General features: G+C 48.7%; 2 protein-coding genes across 2 annotated transcripts in view; one reads left to right on the top strand and one right to left on the bottom strand.

Annotated features, from left to right (window-relative positions):
• Nucleotides 1–206: 206 nt before the first annotated feature.
• sar1b (secretion associated, Ras related GTPase 1B) lies at nucleotides 207–5,992 on the bottom strand. Its single transcript, XM_062453496.1, has 7 exons — nucleotides 5,834–5,992; nucleotides 3,089–3,164; nucleotides 1,798–1,917; nucleotides 1,490–1,555; nucleotides 1,238–1,341; nucleotides 898–1,029; nucleotides 207–730 (listed from the first exon to the last, which is right to left on the bottom strand). Exons 2-7 carry the CDS (start codon nucleotides 3,144–3,146, stop codon nucleotides 614–616), a joined length of 597 nt encoding a protein of 198 aa, XP_062309480.1. The 5' UTR covers nucleotides 3,147–3,164; nucleotides 5,834–5,992; the 3' UTR covers nucleotides 207–613.
• A 455-nt stretch (nucleotides 5,993–6,447) lies between these two features.
• Nucleotides 6,448–13,195, top strand: part of sec24a (SEC24 homolog A, COPII coat complex component) — a 14,033-nt gene continuing 7,285 nt past the window's right edge. Inside the window, exons 1-3 of the mRNA XM_062453007.1 lie at nucleotides 6,448–6,824; nucleotides 9,372–9,968; nucleotides 12,728–12,909. Coding sequence (XP_062308991.1) covers nucleotides 6,764–6,824; nucleotides 9,372–9,968; nucleotides 12,728–12,909 — 840 coding nt within the window. The 5' untranslated portion in view covers nucleotides 6,448–6,763. The remainder of the gene's footprint in view (nucleotides 6,825–9,371; nucleotides 9,969–12,727; nucleotides 12,910–13,195) is intronic.

Genomic DNA, 13,195 nt, shown 5'->3' with positions numbered 1-13,195 from the left:
ATATATATATATATATATATATATATATATATATATACACTTCATATATAAAAATGATAAGGAAAAAGTCCAACTTATCGTGGTGGTCAAACAACTAGTCGTGTGTCGGCGTGTCGTGTTTGCTGTTAAAAAAATGTATTGCAAATGTGTACCGACTAGCTCAGCTCTTCCTCGCTGCTCAGAATGAGTTGTAGATGAGAGAGAGGGGAAAAACAGTTGGGTTTATACCTTTAGAGTCATGTACAGATTTACAGTTTAGAATGCGTTGGTCACAACAACATGTCATGAAGGCAGATGGGGGGGAGGGGGGCACACAAGATGGAGGGGAAAACAAAAAAAAAACACAAAATCATCCGTTGGAATGGTAACATCTCAGCAGAATCATGAGATGAAGGAGGGAGAAAGATAAAGAGAGAGACAGATGGCGTATAACCAAATGTTCGACCAATAAAAGTCTATTGGGTTCGAGTTGTACTGATGTTTTTTTTTGTTTTGTTTTTCTGATAGCGACTTTTATAACCAAACATGGGGCTGAGTATGGTGGTGGGAGGAGGGGGGCAGCAGGCCTGGGTGGAGCTCCCCCCCCACATGGAAGGTCTGACTGGGCTGCTGTTTAGTCGATGTACTGGGAGAGCCAGCGGAAGCCCTCTCCGTAGCCCTGCCTCATCTTCACGCTGCACATGAACACCTCCAGAGGCCTCGTGTTCAGCTCCTTCATGGGAGTGCTGCCCTGGAGTCCAAAACAAATGCGCAACCGATGAAAAACACAGCTGTCAGTGTGGATGGATGCAGAACACCGAAACACAAAACACTGTGTGTAGAGCTCATAAGCCCCATCCGTGTGTGTGGAGCGTGTTTGTGTGTGTGTGTGTGTGGAGTGTATGTGTGTGTCCTCACCTTGCCCGTTGTCTGTCCATACAAGCCAAACAGCTCCCTAAGCTTCTCCTCGCTGATGGCTTCTGGTCTGTCAATCTTGTTGCCCAGGATCAGGATAGGCACGTTTCCAATGGTCTCGTCTGTCATTAGTGCCTGAGGGGACGAGGGAAGGAAACAAGGGGAGGAAACAAGGGGAGGGGGTCATGGACCAGACCAAACCAAACGAGCCCTGCTCCCCACAACCCTCAAATGCTCTTTCCTTTGTAAATAAAGATTTTTTGATGAAGCCTACAAAAAGCTGCCCCCATCATTTGACCACACTGGGATGTTTCGACGAGGACTAGACAGTTAGGATTCTTACGTCAAGTTCTGTTTTGGACTCCATCAATCTCGGGAGGTCTGCACAATCCACGAGGAACACGATGCCATTGATGGCTGGGAGGTAGTTTTTCCACACTCTGCGAGCTGCACACACACACACACAGTTACTGTATGTGATGAGAGGGATGTTGACCTTCATTATAAGCCTCCTCCAGTCTCCCACTCACTATTAGAACAACAAACCCCCACTGCTTCACATAAATACTACATCACGTATCTCACACACACACACCTTGTGCATGGCCTCCAAGGTCAAAAGTGGTGAAAGTCATGCCGGCGATCGTCAGCTCCTCCGACGCTAAAACAGGGAAGAGAATCACAACGTCACCATCACCATCACAACGTCACCATCACAACACAGGCCGCTTCAACACCCTACAGCACATGAAGAAGCCCACACACACACACACACACTCAGAGGAGCATGTTCTGCTCTTTCACTCACAGCTGAAAAGCCAAGATCAAGAGGCAAGGTTTTGGTAATACCCGGCCACTGTTGCCAGGCAGATCTGGGATTCCCCTGAACCAGCATCAACTTACTTGGATGTAAAGTTGGAACGTGCTGTCCCAATCTGTCATCTTTGAGCATGTGCAGTAACGTCGTCTTGCCCGCATTGTCCAAGCCCAGGAACACTAACTTGCCCGATTTCTTGTACAGTCCTGAAAGTCAAGGCAAACACGTGTCATCGAACAAGTCTTATAAACAGTTTGCTTCATTCCTCACAGGATAGAAATACTAAAAAATGTATTTTTATCATTTAGAAATGTCAAATAAATCAAAAGGGTTGTAACAGAGATAAATCAACAAATTTTCAGGGGACAAACTCATGTTCCTGTTTTATTAAAGAATACAATTAACATCAGCTGTGTATCCCAGTTGCATAATGGTATGCATTGAGAGTTTTGTTAAAGAATGAAAAACATACAGCCCATCAGTACCATCTAAAGACAAAACGCTGACAGCTGTAACAGAACAGGTTTGTGTGTGTACAGTTTGCATGTGTATTCATGGGAAACAGCCTGTATTTCTGTCAAGTACCAGTCAGCACTTAATCATTCCTCCACTGTTACTCAACTGAGCAGTATGTTACCTGTTTGACAAGGTACAGTGTGAAGCCACACCTTGTGCGCAACAAACACTGACATCATGAAACTAGGCTATCCCAAGTTACAGTCACCATCTACTGACACAGAAACTATCCTCTCCACTGACACAGAAACTATCACCTCTACTGACACAGAAACTATCACCTCTAAAACCCCAGAAACTATCCCCTCTAAAAACCCAGAAACTATCCCCTCTACTGACACAGAAGCTATCACCTCTACTGACACAGAAGCTATCACCTCTACTGACACAGAAACTATCCCCTCTACTGACACTAGATTAAACTATACCAGGTCCCATAAAGGCACTAGTTTCTGACAAGGAAATCCTTCCCACTCTTCTCAGCTACTGACACAGAAACTTGAGGTGGTGCCTGGAGAGGATCCAGGGAGACCGCCCTCCTGTCTGTCTGGTTGTCACTGTGCTGCCACCTAGCGGGCATTAGGCCGGCCTTAACACAACACCATGTCTCAAGCTCCAAGCACGTCCTCTCAGCCACAAGCCAGGACCAAGGAGCAGTGGGTCTGTCTGAACGAGCAGCCTTGTTCAGGTGGGCAGACAAAGCACTGCTGAGCATCGGCTTGTATCTTGTGTGTGTGCGAGAGAGAGACAGAGAGAGAGAGAGACAGAGAGACAGAGAGGGAGAGAGACAGACAGAGAGACAGATGGAGAGAGAGAAAGACAGACAGAGAGACATAGAACATGTTCATCACCAGTACTCACCTAGAAACTGTAATACGCTACTGAAACCACTATAAATCCAGTCAAATATGAAGGACATATCCGGAGCTGTTGAATCCTGCAAGACAAGAAGAGGAGATCACAGGTGAAACGGATGCTAATTAAAAACAAGATCAAATACTCGACACGCCGGGTTCACAGTCTAGACGCTGGGCCCACCCGAGTACAAAGAGTAGCGTTTCTTCAGAGCTAGGCCCGAAGCCTCAGGCCTCTCCTACTATCTCGGCTGAACCTTGGGAAGCGCAACGTGGGGAGGCAAAGCCAGCCCTCCCTATCTGGAGCGACTCGGAGATAAGGACAGTGACAATCAGAGGCTATCCATTGAGAGTATTATCTTGTTCCATTTGGATTCATTGGGCAGAAGAACAAGGAGTTCACAAGTCAATGTTCACAGTCTACTTGTTAGAAAGAGGCAGGGGCAACAAGGCTCCCCAAGATGGGAGCCTTGAAAATGTGCTTCCAGTACCCTCAAACTTCACAATGGATTTATATTTTTTTGTATATAATCAAACAAATAGTCAGAGACTATTTGTATTTGTTGCCTGTTCGATTCCCGGTCATGCAAACTGACGTTGTGTCCTTGGGCAAGGCACTTCACCCTACTTGCCTCTGGGGAATGTCCCTGTACTTACTGTAAGTCTCTCTGGATAAGAGCGTCTGCTAAATGACTAAATGTAATGTAAATGTAATGTAAATAACCATACATGATAATAGATGAAGAGTTAACAGTATAGCAATGAGCCCCCAAAAATGTCTCTGAACATTTTACAGTTGTATTCTATTGCCAGGTGGTGGGGAGGGGGGGGCAAGGGTTATTCCAATGCAGACAGCCCTTCCCTTAACTGTTGAACCTCACTTTGTACCCAAAGGTGAACCATGACGTGTATCGTGCCATCATTTACCACACTCTCTCACCAACGCTGGGCTACGGTGGCACGGGAATGAGCCGTTACCGACCTGTGGCTCTTGTTACGCAAGGCGTAAACAACCCCAGGGTTGAAGTGTACCGGAGCCAAGGGTCAAGAACACGCAAATACAGCTGAGCTACACGTCAACAGACGTCCAGCCACTCCGCTCTCTCCTAGCCTCGCTCTTTGCCCTGCCGGCTGACACACCTGGGCCGCCCTGAAAGAAACCACGTGTGACGTGCTGTGTGTGCCGGTAAAGCGGAAAGCAAGAAGCCATAGCGGAGGGTTTTTCCGCGAGCTGCCAAGCTAGCATCTTCCTCCTTGTGTTATCTTGGGGTCATTCAGACCCATCAGTCATTGTGACCCACCGTCATATTGCGACAACTTTACCGCATACAAAAACAAAGTGAAGCATTATCTTTTAACCGTTGGTCTTTCTCAGACCCCCCACATTGCAAAGGTTAAAAGAAAATTATTTTTATTTGTTTTTGTATTGGGTAAAATTGGGTAAACACAACGATGGTTCGTTATGAACCTTTGGGTCATGTGACCCGAAGGCAGCACAAGGGTTAAGCATGAACAACAAAACGGGCTTGCTGTTCGTTGAAACATCTGGTCATGATGAAACTTCACTACATCAACAGACTAGTCAATTCATTACTGAAATATTTAAATCATCTGACTTGTACTAGGAATCTACTTTAAGTTATTTACCAACCGTCCGTTCTTCTTCCCACTTCCCGTAGAAATAACATGGTTGAATGGAGGCTATTTTGTATGTAGACTGACAGCTTATGGTTTATTTACATACAGTTACTCCTCGCAGCCAATTAGAGGTGAGAATAGCATCCTTTGTTAATGCCGCAGACCCCAAAGAAAATTCGAGATTAAAAAAACAACTTTTGTATCAATTATTTTGAGGTATTTGAAAGCTGGGATCATTATTTAATACAAAGTGATCAAATACCTAAGAAGCTTTCGTCGATCTCCTTGTTGATAAATTAATTAAGAGCTATATTCAATTATAATTCGTAAGAGTTTATAAATAAGTAAAATCATAAAAATACAAAAGAATCCTGCGCCTGCATGTCATCCCGGACTAACCTTTCCTTACTAGACAGTTGTGGTACATTTGATAACACTTTCTCGTTACTTCCAACAATGAGACAATACAAATGTTTTAAAGAGCATTTTTGCCAGTTATACAAATGCCCAAATTGGTCCCTACAGTGTATTTTGACTGTCTCTGCTACATGTAGCTAGCAAGGAGCTAGCTCTGGACTGTCTCCCATTATCAGAACTCCAGACTAGCATTAAAGTTACTTGCAAAATAATTTGCTTGGGGACGTGTATTCTTTTTAGAATTAGCCTCATTAAGTCTAATGTTAGAAGCGCCGAGTGTGTCATGGTGGAGAAGTAGTGCATTATTACATATTCATGTAGCTAACTAGCCAAGTAGCGACGACGTGTCATGTTTTCGAGGTATCTGCTTGCTAGTTAGATAGCTAGAGCTAGCTAGCCTAGCCATAGAAGCTAGGAACAGCGTAAATTGAGTAGCTTGATACGTTACTTAGCTAGCTAGAACTTAACTTTAACGATGATAAAATAGCGCGAAAACGTGAAATATCTGCCCAAAATCCAGCACTCGATGAGCTAGTAATGCCATGGGCAGGTTGCGAACTCGCAGTGTTACACAACTCTTCAGGTTTCCGCTGTACTACGGTCGGCTAGCAACGGGCGGATAGCCGTGAATGATTCTGTACCGTTCCTTGAAACGCACAATTTTGACATAAAACATACATTACATGCTATAACTTACCCGTTATCTACGTGTAGATGAATTGACTTGATGTATTTATTCTTAAAACCATGAAAATTGGTCCCCTAAGTCAAAACAAAACCCCCAATGTACGCCTTCCTCTCTTTCTTCGTGTTTTGTTACAAGAGCCACGACACAGTAATGGCTGTCCAACTATTCACCGAAGTAGGCTAGCCGCTTCCGGTTAATGTCTCACTTTCATCTTTCCGACAGGGATACACGAATCTTAATGCATATGCAGTTTATTTTGTCCGTATATATCTACTGCTCTAATATCAAATAATTTCACGCCGATTCGCTTTCAATATTGACTTTTTACGTGTGACGTGACGTTTGACGTGTAACCTTTTAACATCTCAATCGATTTTCTGATCAGTTGCATCTCTGTTTTTGACCAAGAAAAACTGCAAAAACATTTTCTAAGGTCTGGCAATCAAATCATAAGCATAGAGCTAAATATTTTAACAATTTGTTTCCAACATGCGTGGTTCACATTCATCTTCTTAAGACTCGATTTACAATGCAGGTGTATGTGTCCCTTTGTTTCTAGTACATTAGAAAATCTCGATGCACAGGAAATGCCACGTGTACACAGTGCGCATGCTTGAGGAGGTTTACGTTGATCCTGCTGGGTGATCCCAACTTCCTGTGCTGGAAGAGAAGTGTCTCTCACGATTATCTTAACAAGGCCTACACCCGTATAGACGGGGAACGGCCCCAACCATGATCCTGTGAAAGCTAACAAGTCTGATAGCTAATTAACTTTTCAGACCGTAGAGACGCCGGTGATAAAGCCGCTGTTTTCAATACAAACATAACAATAGCCATTGCTAGCGTAACCGCTAGCGAGCCAGCAAAGTAGGACTAGTTGCTAGGCTAGCTATTCGCCTACCAAGCATCTCTAAATTTGTTCACGGTGTCTATTTCAAAATGTCAACTACGGGGTTCAACTCTCAGAATGGGTCCGGAAGAGGACAAGCGTACGCGAATGGTGAGTTAGTAACGATTAGTAATTGACTGGCTTAATGGTACGCTAGTAAGCAACCACCTGTTAAAATCACAATGATCTGTCAAAATCACCAACATAAGCACGGTTAGCTATGCTACCCTAGCTGCTAATCGCCTAGCTAGTCAGAGCTAGCAGTCAGCCTCCTTGGAAGGAAGGGATTGCTAGTCCGTCTTCCAGTGCAAAAAGATCTGGGTTTAGGCTAGCTAATGTAGCTAACTGAATAACGTAACTTTCGTTTCTTGGGCCGGGGACGGGCGTTCTAATGTTATTCAACGTTAGTCAAACGAGAGCTGTTATCAAACTTTAAACAGCAGGGTAAAATAAAGTGTAAAATCCTGCCATGATGAGGTAGTTGCCGGCTGGAGAGCTAAGTTGTATTTTACATAGACTAGCTAGGTTTGCGCATCTGCGTTTGTCAGCAAGCTAACTACATACAGAAGGGCCACAGTGATACTTTTTATATTGATACTATAGTATTTGTCTTTAAGAACATCATTTAGATCCCTAGCAAGTAAATCGGCTTAAAATGGACTGATATGGACTGTCATTCCTATCTAACGTTAGCCACCGAAATAACAATCTTTTTGGTGTCGTTTTCTATCGTAACAGGCACATTGGTTTCGTGACCTTTGCCCACTGGAGTTGTATTCCAAATTTTATATGAACGTTGTGATATCTCCGCCGTGATTGCCAACAAACCCTAAGATTAGTCGCTCTTGCTTAATTGCGCAACTTCCAACAAATATAAACCTTTGAGAAAAGGCTCCAGTGGCAGTCGACTGCGCTCTACGTTTCACTGTAGATGTGGCATGTTGGTGATGTTCCAGATCTGCAACTTGTCAGATCCATCTTTACAAGTTTCTCTACACTAGCAGCAGACAGCAGCTTTGACAGTCTTCCCAGTGATTAAGCTGGAGAAACACGATACTCTTAAGTTTGATATGAGAAGTGGAGGGAGAAAGTAGATAACTACTGTCAGTTCTGTGTCTTGGTGTTTTCCAGACTAGGGTAAGCAAGGTTGAAACGGTTGCAGACCACTTCTATTTTGTAGATACTTTATGAACCCACTGATCTCACCGGAGGACACATTTCCTTGGTCTCTCCTTTATCGGAAATGGAGGCAGTTAAAGGCTTCTACTCCAGTACTGACCTTTGATATCTGACAAAACTATCATTTCACAGATTGCAAGCCTTTTACATTGTAATGACACTGTCACTCAAGGTCTGGCCAGTGTTGATTCAAGTTTATCTTATTTGCAAGTATTGTAAGATCTGTGGTCTGCTTGATTGTCAGAGCCTAACTCATCTTGGTTCTTGGTCGTCTACCTTAATGCAATTATTTTTAATTTAATCCTGCACCCTTTCCCTTAATCTCTCTCTATCTAAAACGAAGTCCTCACAAGTCTGGTGTTGTTTTCTAATTGGCCGATCGGTTGTTCTCGGCACCGGCGTCGAGCGTTCCTATTGGTGGGGAGGGAACGGTCACCGTGGTAATGGCCGACTGGGGGCTTAAATCTCTCCGTTGGCCGGAAGGACAGGGATTATGAGTGTGTCGGTTCATCCTCGCCATTGAGAAGAGTTGTTTAGTAATCCCACTCCCACCTGCCCACCCCGGCCCACCTGCTCGCTGGGCCGGGGATGTAGCAGGCAGGCCTGGACCTCGTGTAGGATTAGGGCAGGCCTGGACCTCGTGTAGGACCAGGCAGGCCTGGACCTCGTGTAGGACCAGGCAGGCCTGGAACAGGGGGATGTAGGTTAGTCTTCACATGTGGGTGGGACAGATTTTCTTTTTTATTTACATTTAGTCATTTAGCAGACGCTCTTATCCAGAGCGACTTACAGTAAGTACAGGGACATTCTCCCCGAGGCAAGTAGGGTGAAGTGCCTTGCCCAAGGACACAACGTCAGTTGGCATGACCGGGAATCGAACTGGCAACCTTCGGATTACTAGCCCGATTCCCTCACCGCTCAGCCACCTGACTCCTTTTATGTGTCATGAAACCTACAGACCTGGATTTGCAACACTTTCCGATGAAGAAAGATCAGGGAACATTATTGAAAAACGAATTCAAATGTATTAACAGTATACTGTAATGGGGTTCTTGTTTAGTGTTTGGACCATATGTACAGAGAGAGTTATCTTCTGGCAGGTGTACAAGTACTCTAAACCTCACGATCAGCAAGTGAGTGTTTAAAGGCCAGGTGAAGGGATTATAGTCAACATGGTTAAGTAATGGAATCACAGCCCATTGACACTTTGCTTTGCTTAGTTTCGGATGTTAAGATTGACAGAGAAACATCCAAAATGTATGTGCTGTAGTAAAGATCTACGGTATTCAAACCCATGTTGTATCTATACACATGCATGAAGAAACAGCTTTTATCATTGGCTGCATACTTTATTTACCTGTTGACTGTCTCTGTTGCTTTGAATTAAAATGAAGGAACTCTGCCATGGAGTCAAGAGAAATCGTGTTTGACCTCTTTTGACCTCACATCTAACTCCTCCCCTTTCTCCTTGTCCTCCAGGCCCCTCCCAGAACCCTGTACCCCTGCAGCCTCCAGGACAGGGCTACAACATGCCCCACCAGATCCCCTACAACCCCATGCAGGCCAAGGCCCCCATGCCCCCTGGTCCTGGACTCTATAACTCTGGGCCTTACCAGCCCGGCCCCCCTGCCAGCTCCTACCAGGGCCCCCCAGGTCCCCCCATGATGACCAGGCCTCCGATGGGGTCCCTAGGGGTCCACACCCCCCCTCAGTCCTCAAGCCCCAGCCCGGGCCCCAGCCCCATCCCTGGCCCCAGGATGTCCCCCCTACAGGGCGCCCCCACTCCGCCCGCGTCCGCCAACAGCTACTACCCTGCCCCCCCCCAGCAACAGCCCGCCCCCCCCGCCTGGCAGTACGGAGCTCCTCGACCAATGGGAGCGCCTCCTCCCATGGCCACGCCGCCCCTCGGCCCCATGGGTAATCACCACACAGCCTCGTCCTCGCCCGGCCCGCCGCCGTCGGCCGTGGGCTACGGCGTGGCGGCGCCCGTTCCTCCGCCTCCCGCCTTCCACAACGCCACGCCTCCGCCGGGGCCGGGCCTGCCGCCCACCACCGTGCACGGATACGTCCAGCGAGGTGACGCCTCCCCACATCCACACATCTCTGCCTGCTACTAGGGAGTCAGATGGCTGAGCGGTTAGGGAATCGGGCTATTAATCAGAAGGTTGCCGGGTTCGATTCCCCGGCTGTGAAAAATGACGTGTCCTTGTGGGCAAGGCACTTCACTGTACTTGCCTCGGGGGGAATGTACCCTGTACCAACTGTAAGTCGCTCTGGATAAGAGCGTCTGCTAAACGACTACATGTAAATCACTGGCACTGTAAAGCAGAGCACCAGTGCAGAGTAGAAGGCCATAGAATATGGATTTACAATCCACATTAAACGTGAACCTCTAAATTCCTGTTTAGAAAAGGCTCGTGAACCCGGTTGGCAGGGAGAGACCCAACGGAGGGTGTCTTTAATGCATAGTAGAATTAGGAAACGCTTGGTCATGGTGTCTGTAGTGAACTCACTGGCTGATGTTGGAGGTGGACATTGCCCCCTGATCACACACAAGCCTATCTCTCTGCTCCTCATGCTGAGTCGTCGTACAGAGGACGGATAAGTGTTTTAGAAACTGAACAGAATGTATACATCAGTCCCAAACTTTGTACTTCCAAGGCTTGGCCAGACCAGTCTCCTTGAGCTACGGAGGGCCAGGAGAGGTTAGTTTGTTGACCGTTGTCTGAGTTGAAGGCTGGAGTCAGAACCAGGCCCATGTGATTTCACACCACCAAGGCCAGTATCATGTTTTGAAACAGAGCACAGATTAGAACAGACACGAGTGTGTCCGCTAGCCCCGTTCTTAATCTTAGTAGGCGTGTGTGTGTGTGTGTGTGTGAGAGAGAGAGACAAGATGGAGGTGTCTCTGTATGTTGACGTTATGTGCTCGCTGCAGCAGCTGTCGTCACCTCCAGAGTGAGCTGATAATGTTACGGACCCTTGTGGTCCCTGTCCCTCCTCCTGCATGGGGCCTGTAGGGCCGCCCCTCTCTCTGCTCGTACCCCCAGCCCCCTAGACCCAGCCTGGACCACACTCTTACACCTGAAGGTTACCATGTGTGGGACTTGGTTAGGGGGAGGGTATAGCTTAGTGGTTAGAGCACTTGACTGCAGATCAAGAGGTCGCAGGTTTAAACTCCCCTCTGAACTGTACGTCGCTTTGGATTAAAGCTAAGATCAATGTTGTTTGATGAGAGGTTTACTTTAAGGACTGAAATGTCATCGGGTGACATGAGAAGCCGTGGTGCTGGAGGGAGGGTGAGGATGGGAGCTGTGGTGCTGGAGGGAGGGTGAGGATGGGAGCTGTGGTGCTGGAGGGAGGGGGTGAGGATGGGAGCTGTGGTGCTGGAGGGAGGGTGAGGATGGGAGCTGTGGTGCTGGAGGGAGGGGGTGAGGATGGGAGCTGTGGTGCTGGAGGGAGGGTGAGGATGGGAGCTGTGGTTCTGGAGGGAGGGTGAGGATGGGAGCTGTGGTGCTGGAGGGAGGGTGAGGATGGAGCTGTGGTGCTGTAGGGAGGGTGAGGATGGGAGCTGTGGTGCTGGAGGGAGGGGGTGAGGATGGGAGCTGTGGTGCTGGAGGGAGGGTGAGGATGGGAGCTGTGGTGCTGGAGGGAGGGGTGAGGATGGGAGCTGTGGTGCTGGAGGGAGGGTGAGGATGGGAGCTGTGGTGCTGGAGGGAGGGTGAGGATGGGAGCTGTGGTGCTGGAGGGAGGGGGTGAGGATGGGAGCTGTGGTGCTGGAGGGAGGGTGAGGATGGGAGCTGTGGTGCTGGAGGGAGGGGGTGAGGATGGGAGCTGTGGTGCTGGAGGGAGGGTGAGGATGGGAGCTGTGGTTCTGGAGGGAGGGTGAGGATGGGAGCTGTGGTGCTGGAGGGAGGGTGAGGATGGGAGCTGTGGTGCTGTAGGGAGGGTGAGGATGGGAGCTGTGGTGCTGGAGGGAGGGGGTGAGGATGGGAGCTGTGGTGCTGGAGGGAGGGTGAGGATGGGAGCTGTGGTGCTGGAGGGAGGGTGAGGATGGGAGCTGTGGTGCTGGAGGGAGGGGGTGAGGATGGGAGCTGTGGTGCTGGAGGGAGGGTGAGGATGGGAGCTGTGGTGCTGGAGGGAGGGTGAGGATGGGAGCTGTGGTGCTGGAGGAGGGGGTGAGGATGCGAGCTGTGGTGCTGGAGGGAGGGTGAGGATGGGAGCTGTGGTGCTGGAGGGAGGGGGTGAGGATGGGAGCTGTGGTGCTGGAGGGAGGGTGAGGATGGGAGCTGTGGTTCTGGAGGGAGGGTGAGGATGGGAGCTGTGGTGCTGGAGGGAGGGTGAGGATGGGAGCTGTGGTGCTGTAGGGAGGGTGAGGATGGGAGCTGTGGTGCTGGAGGGAGGGGGTGAGGATGGGAGCTGTGGTGCTGGAGGGAGGGTGAGGATGGGAGCTGTGGTGCTGGAGGGAGGGGGTGAGGATGGGAGCTGTGGTGCTGGAGGGAGGGTGAGGATGGGAGCTGTGGTGCTGGAGGGAGGGTGAGGATGGGAGCTGTGGTGCTGGAGGGAGGGGGTGAGGATGGGAGCTGTGGTGCTGGAGGGAGGGTGAGGATGGGAGCTGTGGTGCTGGAGGGAGGGGGTGAGGATGCGAGCTGTGGATGTATTTAAAATAACATCTGGTATGAAATCATTCAGGGCTTTTATTCCGGCGCTGCGTTCGAATGTCTTTCAAATTGAGACGGAATCGGAAAAGAAATGTTCTGATCGTCTCGTGATGGTGACGGTTGCCCTGACGATTTGACTGACCCGTTGTTGTTGTGGTGGTGTGTTCTCAAAAGGCTCCGCCCCCCCTCCGATGAACCCGTCGGCCCCCAACACGTACCAGCCAGGCAGAGGCCCCTACGGGCCCCCCCTCCCCGGAGCCCCCCTCCCGGGACAGCCCCCCTCCATGAGGCCCACCCCGCCCCCCACAGGCCCCCCCATGGCCAACGCCACCCCTCCACCCCCCCCTCGCCCCCCAGAATGACGGTAAGTTTCACTATTTGTATATAAAAAAAATGTGTGCTCGATAAAAGCATCTTTTTGATGTAAAAATGGTAAATGTGATGTTTGCTGTCCTTACAGGGTCTATATGAATAACCCCCTTAGCAGTGTGTCGTAGTGTTGACAAACAGGATGAGGAGTTACGATCGCAGTCTGTTGGCACCAGTTTAGCTCGCCTGTTGAGCTACTTGACGCTTAGCAACCGTTTCTGTGTGACCTGTACGGACACTAGAGAGAAGAGAGAAACACCTTGAGATTTCTGC

This window comes from Osmerus eperlanus, chromosome 27, assembly GCF_963692335.1.
Source record: "Osmerus eperlanus chromosome 27, fOsmEpe2.1, whole genome shotgun sequence".
Taxonomy (NCBI): Eukaryota; Metazoa; Chordata; class Actinopteri; order Osmeriformes; family Osmeridae; genus Osmerus; species Osmerus eperlanus.
Note: the sequence above shows the minus strand (reverse complement) of the source record. Positions and strands in the feature narration are given on the sequence as shown.

Coding starts and splice junctions, on each gene's coding strand:
- sar1b (XM_062453496.1), bottom strand. CDS start 3,146: ATGTCCTTCATATTTGACTGGATTTATAGTGGTTTCAGTAGCGTATTA. Junction 1,918..3,088: donor TAGCGTATTACAGTTTCTAG/GTGAGTACTGGT, acceptor CTTGACTTTCAG/GACTGTACAAGAAATCGGGC. Junction 731..897: donor ATGGACAGACAACGGGCAAG/GTGAGGACACAC, acceptor TTTGGACTCCAG/GGCAGCACTCCCATGAAGGA.